Source organism: Coturnix japonica, chromosome 28 (assembly GCF_001577835.2).
Source record: "Coturnix japonica isolate 7356 chromosome 28, Coturnix japonica 2.1, whole genome shotgun sequence".
NCBI lineage: Eukaryota > Metazoa > Chordata > Aves > Galliformes > Phasianidae > Coturnix > Coturnix japonica.
This window is the reverse complement of record NC_029543.1, coordinates 1,195,569-1,203,199: the sequence shown is the minus strand read 5'-3', so window position 1 is coordinate 1,203,199 and position 7,631 is coordinate 1,195,569. Positions and strand designations below refer to the sequence as shown.

The window sequence follows — 7,631 nt, the reverse complement described above, 5'->3', positions numbered from 1 at the left end:
GTGCTTCTAAGCCTGATCTCAGTAACCTAGAGAAGACAACTTATCACTACCAACACTATGTTAATTTACATCCCTAAAACAAAGAATGAGATTTTAAAGCATTTTAAGCATCTTACTTACTTAATCTACAATCCTCTTCATAGCGGCTGTTATGGAGTGAGAATGCAGAGTTCCTAAGTTTCTTTGATATGAAGCACAGACATTTGTTGTTTAATATCTCACCAAGTTCTTCCCTGTGCTGGTGAACAATGAGGAATCCCAGCTTCACTTTGCAATGGCACGCAGGATTTCTTCCAGCACAAGTGGGTCTGCAGAAAAGCTGACCTTCAAATCACATCATTCTCACAGGGAAGCGGAGGAAAATGATAGAAAAATAAGTGTTCTAATTACATGGCCCACAAAGATCAGAATAGATTCTAACACACCAAAGAGCATCGCTAGTGGGGGAGTATTTAGAACTAGGTGACTGCGAGTTACCTGTAGGCAATGAATCAGAACTAAGGAGGAGATGGATACGTTTAGTGGCCCCACTTTAGAAGACTTAGAAAGTTCAGGATCTAGTATTTAGATAAACTCACGCTCGCAACCTTATAAACTTATGTACTCTGTCTCCACACAGAGCTGACCAAGATGAACGTTTAAATTATCCTGGGATAAAAAGAGGCTGAATTACAGGGTGGAGAAGCCATCACATCCACTGATTTCTGTGAAAACAGAACATGATAGACATCTCTGCGTCATATTATGTTCCGTTCTGGTGCTTGGCTGCATCTCTACATAACTCTTAAAGCTGTAAGAGTAATGAGTGTATTGCTGGGATAGAAAGAATGAGAACAAGCAGAACAACTGACCTTGACTTCACTTATTCCTATGCTGCCATAAACTCTTCTTCCACCCTAAGACTGGAAAATTGGAAATCAAGACTCATTAACTGGAGATTCTGACTATTTAGGATCTCTCTTATAAAAAGAGACTGAAAAACATGCTGGAATGAGGTAAAAAAAGGCAAATTACTAGAAAATAAAACTCATTTTCCTCAACCTGAAACTACCTCCAATTCAGACTCCCAATCTGGAGTTCAGCATCGTCACCCCTCCTGTACTTTCTCTTTTAACATGTCTGGTTATTTAGTAACTCAGATTGCACCAAGTTATTTTTCCCAGTTGACTTTTCAACCTAATTGCTGTGACCCGTTTGTGTAAGACGCAGAACTGGGACTCGTCGTTTGCTCTCTCCTCCAATGAGTTCAGCAAGCAGTTCAGAACCTGCTGCAAACCAATTGACCCAGTCCAGACCTGGGACCACTTTGCTCCTTTGAAATGTGTTATGGAGGTGCAGTATTTAAAGCCAGTGCAATAAGGAGGCTGTAGCACAGGATGAACCTATGGGGTCATTGCAAGCTGCCATGCCCCAGCAGTCGTCTTGCACATCAGTTGTCTGGGTTCACTGCCCAGTTATTAGATAACATAGGGACTAGATGGGTTTGGCCAGAGATGCCAAATAGGAATGTGATTGGAGCAGTTAATTCTGCTTGCTCTGCTCCAGGAGGGCAACAGAACAGCGGTAAAAACCAGCTGGGGATGGCAACGTCTCAAAGTGCCTCAGCTGCTAATCCTGAAGTTGTGAGTCAGAGCCTTCTCTGTGAGGATGCATGAATCATTGTCACTGTTAAACTGGAAGAGTCAGGCTATCTCAGCAAAACTGCAGCTGGAACTAATCTCATTCGGTATTTAAAAACAGGTTGATTGGGCTTTTTTGCACAATCCGGGTCACTCAGCTGTAAAATGGAATGAGGGCCCACTGAGATGACAGGTATCCAGCAAGCAAAGCTTATTTCCAGTGCTATAACAAAGCAGGGAGCAGCTGCGGAGATGATGCCCTCTGACACTGTGCCATTATCAGGAATTACAGTCGGATTAGCACATAAATAATAAACGCTGCTATTAGAAATAACAAACCTGAGACAAAATGCTCATAGATCCTGCAGGAAAGCCTCGGTATATAGTAATAAAACAACACATGAAACGTGAGCTGCCAAATCTTCTCTGATGTGCTCCATTTGCTCCCAGTTTACCCCAGTCGAAGCCATCCTATTGTTTCAAGCAGGTCGCCGGGTAATGCATTAAATAGCAATCAGCTCCCCATCCATAAATCAATGTATGGAGAGCAGGATGAAAAGCACTCAGTGATGCTGTGTGCTGGGGGTTAAGAGCAGCAACCTGCAGCAGGAAAAGGCTTTTTCTCTTGTAGCTCTGGCTTAGCACGACCTTGGCAATATTCTTTATTCCATCACAGTCAATCAGAGCAGTTGCACAGGGTGAGGATTTCAGCTCTTGTTCAAGGTGGAACCAACGAATGGTTTATCCACGTGTGCTCAGAGCTTTTGGGTGGGAATATATTAAAGAAATGCAAGAGATGGGGGTGGAAAATATGGAAATACTCCAACGCAATCCAATCTAACTTTGGATCTGAAGGGAATAAAACAGGCTTTGGCATTGCTTGAGCTGAATGAAGAAAGGAATAAGGGGATAGGGGGGGATCTAGGGGGGATGTGGGTATATTAGGGGTTAATAGGGGGGATTTAGGGGGGATGTAAGGAGATAGGGGAAATTGGGGAGTGATGTGGGTATATCAGGGGTTAATAGGGGCTGGATTTGGGTATATAAAGGGTTAAGGGGTTGGATTTGGGTATATAAAGGGTTAAGGGTCTGGATTTGGGTATATAAAGGTTAAGGGTCTGGATTTGGGTATATAAAGGGTTAAGGGGTTGGATTTGGGTATATTAAGGGTTAAGGGGCTGGATTTGGGTATATTAAGGGTTAAGGGTCTGGATTTGGGTATATAAAGGGTTAAGGGGCTGGATTTGGGTCTATAAAGAGTTAAGGGGCTGGATTTGGGTATATTAAGGGTTAAGGGGCTGGATTTGGGTATATTAAGGGTTAAGGGGCTGGATTTGGGTATATTAAGGGTTAAGGGGCTGGATTTGGGTATATTAAGGGTTAATAGGGGCTGGATTTGGGTATATTAAGTGCAGAATGTGGGAGGGATTTGAGCATAGGGAGGGTTAAAGGGTGGGTTGGGGGTGAGCTCAAGTATGGGGGTGGAGGGCATAGGAAGGGTTAATGGGGTGTATGGGTACATAAAGTGTTAATGGGGGGATGTGGGGTGTTATGAGAGGGATAGAAAGGGGAAAATTTGGGGGTACTGGAGGGGGTCGTGGGGGGCGGTTGGGGAAGCGGGATTCGAACCGACGGCCCTAAGGGAAGTGCGGGCTTCCGGCACGGTGTAAAAGGCGCAAAGCTAAGCCCCGCCCACTCTTGAGGCCGTAGCCAATAAGAGCCCTCCTCCCCATCCCGTCTGTTTTCAGAACGCATCACGGCTCTCACCAATTTCAACCAATGGAAAAGCGAGGTTTTATTATTGACAATCCGGAGCCCAATGGGGCGTCACCATAGGAAGGGGGGCGTGGCTTACAGGGGGTATATAAGAACCCACAGCAGCCGGGGTGCCATTTTGTGTAGCAGTGCCTGGAGAGCGGCCGGACGGGGGGGGGGCGGAGGAGGGTTTCGGGGTTCGGACCAGAGAGGCCGGATGGTGAAATCCTCCCTGCAGCGGATACTCAACAGTCACTGCTTCGCTAGAGAGAAAGAAGGGAATAAAAGTATCATCATGCCAGCCGTGCTGAGCCTCAGTACCGGACAGAGCAGGTGAGGGGGGGGGGGGGTTTGGGGCCTACCCTCAAGCTGAGTATCGTTGCCCCCTTTCCCCTTTTATTAGGGTTTATTATGGGGTTGTTTGCCCTCAGCCCGGTGTCCCCTTATAGGGTTAAGGGGGGGGGGTTGCTTTGTGGTGGGGGGGGGCGGGGAAAAAACAGCAAAAAACAGCGAAAAAACAGCGAAAAAGACACCAAAAACCAGCAAAAACAACCGGAGGGACGATAAAAAGCATGTTTTTCAAGGTTTGAGGTGGCCTGGAGCTTCATTGTGCCACGTTTACGGCCCACACTAAGCGCCATGGGGAGGGGGGAATGGTCAGGGCCTAATGGGGTTGGGATATGGACTGTGAGTTATATCCACTTATGTAAGCATAGGTCTACTAAAGAACGACGATGGAGGTCGCTGAGCCCCAAGGTAGGGAGTGATGGGAGCTGGTAAAGTCCGGCTGGGATTAAATATGCCCTGCAGATGTTGAGGGTGAAGCAGCATTGGGGTGAGCAGTGTTAAGAGGTGGAGGGTGATGAGCATCACTGTGCCCTCTGTAATGAAACTGATGGATGTATCTGGTATAGGAATAGAGCTGAGCTCCAGAGCGTCACCAGAAGCTGTTTTTCACCTTCAAAAAGGTGATATATACCTTTTTCAGCCAGAAGAGGATCGCCCAAGCATCGCTAAAACACAGAATTGCTAAGCATAAACAGCCTTTGTTATATACATGGGGGTGAAAGGTGAGGTCACAAAGGATTAGTGCTGCCCAGGTTTGTTTAAGGGCTTAAACAAGGGGAATGCAGAGATCTACAGTGATTCAATAGTAAGTAATGCTGGTATGAAAGTGTTCCAGAGGTCCTAAAATAGTGGATTGAACCTTTAGTTAATTGAGATTGAGCAAATTATCGTCTTTAGCTTAATAACTTTATAACTGCCGTGCTTACTAATGCTTCCATCATATAATATTAGACCTGTAAGGCCATTCATTGCCTTTCCAATATGGATTATTCATCATAGATGTCAAGCTCGTTAAAAAAAGAACAAGAAAAGGGAAGCTTAAACCGGTGTGAACCGTGCAAAATGGTGGATTATTTTGTACGTGTTTATTCTGATTTGCAAATGGCTGCTGGCACTCAACAGACAGGACGATTGTGCAAATTTCCCTAAGGGCCTCGATTGCTGCATCTGCTGAGATGACGCAACTCAAGAGTGAGCCTGCAGGGTGAGGGATGGTGCAGAGGGAGGGGCCAGGCTCAGCTTTTGCTGTTTGTACAGTAAAGGTTTGCTTGCTGTGATGGATGGGATGAAACACGTACAAGAAATGCTCGTATCTCAACACAACATCCTTCACCTGGGGTACCACAACGTGGCTGAGCGATGTAAAAAGGCTCTGAAAGTCAAGAAGGCTCTTAGATTTTCATATATTTGCATTGAAAACAGAGCTTGCTTTCTGAGCTTTGCATATAGAAGCATTTTGAGACAATCTCACAGGTAATTTCTTGATCTCGGCCCAAAAGCACTGATGCAAAATTCTAATTAAGGTTACGTATCATAAGGGGAAATGTTCTCTGTATTGCTGGGTCAGTCGTAGTCTCTTAGGAGATGAAGATAAAGAAGAAAATGGGGTCTGTGGCACCACATACACAATAGTAAAATGGTTCCTTTCTTTGGATTGGATCAGACATACAGCAAAAATACACAGCTGTCTTGATAGGGAAATATACTTCACTCCAGGTTGAGTATTTTCACCCCCAAGCTAATTTTTCCATCCAAAACTCAGTAATGGTTCTTGTGGCTCTGGACTTCAGGTGATGTTCTGTGCATGGCCTGGATGTTCCTTTGTCTTCTACCAACTAGGTTGCAGTGGGAGGAGTTCCTCAGTCTAGATTCATTAAGAAACGGAATCAAAAAACACTGGCATGTAATGACTGTAAAACCTCGAATTCTCATGACTCTTAACATTTGCTTACTGTAATCCTTTTCTAGTTCCAGGGTTCCCTTCAATTGCTGTAGTAACCTGGGTCCGGGGCCTCGGTGGTGCTCCTGATGTCCCTCACCCACCCCTGAAGATCCCAGGTGGGCGAGGGAATAGTCAGAGGGATCACAATCTTTCAGCTAATTTATTTTATTCGGTGAGTATGAGTAACATGAAGCAGCTCTCTGCTATATGGGAAGGCTTTTTTTTTTGCCTTAAGCCTCTTTATGGACGTTAACCCATCTCCAAAATGAACTGGAAGTAACGTTGCACCTTTTAAACCTGCAGGATAATCGGCTGAATGTGACAGAAGAACTAACATCTAATAACAGGACAAGAATTCTGAATGTCCAGTCAAGGCTTACAGATGCCAAACACATTAGTTGGAGAGCAGTGCTGAACAACAACAACCTCTATATTGAAATACCCAGTGGTGCTCTGCCTGAAGGGAGCAAGGACAGGTGAGTGGAATAAAACAACTTCAGTATAAATTGTCATGAAGGTCTGCAACGCTGTGCTGTTCTCTTCCATTATTCTCACATTGGAAGTCTGGTTATGGTGCTTGGTGGTGAACTCATGTAAGAGAGCATCAGATGATGCTGGTTTGAGGTCATCCTCTGCCTGTTCTATTAGCCAGAACCAACTAAAAGATCTGTGATGTCAAACCGAGTAGTAATGGCTGCCTTTATCCACTGAAAATAAGCTTCATTTTGAGTCTATGCCTGCAGTTCTCCCTTCAGGACTATGGTGTAATGATGACTTAGATTTGTGCCCCATGTTTAAACCCTGCCTTGCTGTTTTCAAGTCTTCAACCTGTGGCTTTCACTTCTGCTTACAATGAGCGAGGATGGTTTTGCAAGGCCTTCCTACTTACATCTGAGGGGGAAGTTCTTGTCTGCGTGCACTCAACCCCTTTTGTTTGTCTCACAGTTTTGCAGTTCTTCTGGAGTTTGCTGAAGAACAGCTTCAAGTTGATCACGTGTTCATTTGTTTCCACAAGAACAGAGATGATAGAGGTAGGTGTTAACATTATAAAGGCTGACGTGACGTTTGAAATTGGTTTTGGTGGATTCTTTTAACTCCTGTTATGGAATCACATGATGAAATGTCTTTTTCTGTCTCCTAGCTGCATTGCTCCGTACTTTCAGCTTTTTGGGCTTTGAGATTGTGAGACCAGGGCATCCCCTTGTCCCCAAGAGACCAGATGCTTGCTTCATGGCCTACACGTTTGAGAGAGACTCAGCAGAAGAAGACTAGATTGCGATGTTTGCCTCTTTAGAGCTTTTCTTGTTGTCTATAAAGATGATTCTGTAGGAAATTTTGTCAACATCTAATTACAGTCTTATGTAACTTTGTATGGAAAAACGTTGTGACCAACTGCTCTGGTGGTGAGATGTTGAAAATTTCAGACTCCATCTTTTTTTTTTCCTCCTGGATTTGTGCGCATGTTGTGGTTGTGCAAAGAAAAAAAACAAATACAATAATAATAATAAATGCTCCCTCCAAATTAGCAGTATATTTCTTGAAGTTGGATATTGTGTTTGTGATACTGAAGTTATTTGCTTTAATTCTAAATAAAAATTTATATTTTACTTTTTATTGCTGGTTTTAAGCTGTTTAAAGGACTTGAACTCTGAAGAGGTGACTCTGGAACTGTCCCAACTTGTTTCAGGTAGGGAAAAGCTTTAGGTCACTTTGTTGCTTGATTAGAACTCAAGGTCCTGGAAAAGCCTTATTGGGATAATTAGCAGATTATCCATTTCAATGGTAATTGTGATCCTCAGATCCCTGCTCTATCAATGTTTCATAGGATAACTGAGGGCATCTGCTGATAAGAGAGTCACAAGTGAAATGCTGAGAAGAGCAGCTAACATGTGCTATGAGGTTCAGGTATCTTGGAGTATCAAATACACACCTGGAGGCTGTTAGTTGTAGCAATGGTGTCCTGTGCT

General features: G+C 44.1%; 1 protein-coding gene across 1 annotated transcript; it reads left to right on the top strand.

Moving 5' to 3' along the window:
* The first annotated feature begins 3,512 nt into the window (after window positions 1-3,512).
* OAZ1 (ornithine decarboxylase antizyme 1) lies at window positions 3,513-7,278 on the top strand. Its single transcript, XM_015886599.2, is given in 6 exon segments — window positions 3,513-3,707; window positions 5,691-5,748; window positions 5,750-5,836; window positions 5,968-6,140; window positions 6,610-6,695; window positions 6,806-7,278. Coding segments are annotated over 6 exon segments (651 nt in total). The 5' UTR covers window positions 3,513-3,591; the 3' UTR covers window positions 6,937-7,278.
* The last annotated feature ends 353 nt before the right edge of the window (window positions 7,279-7,631 follow it).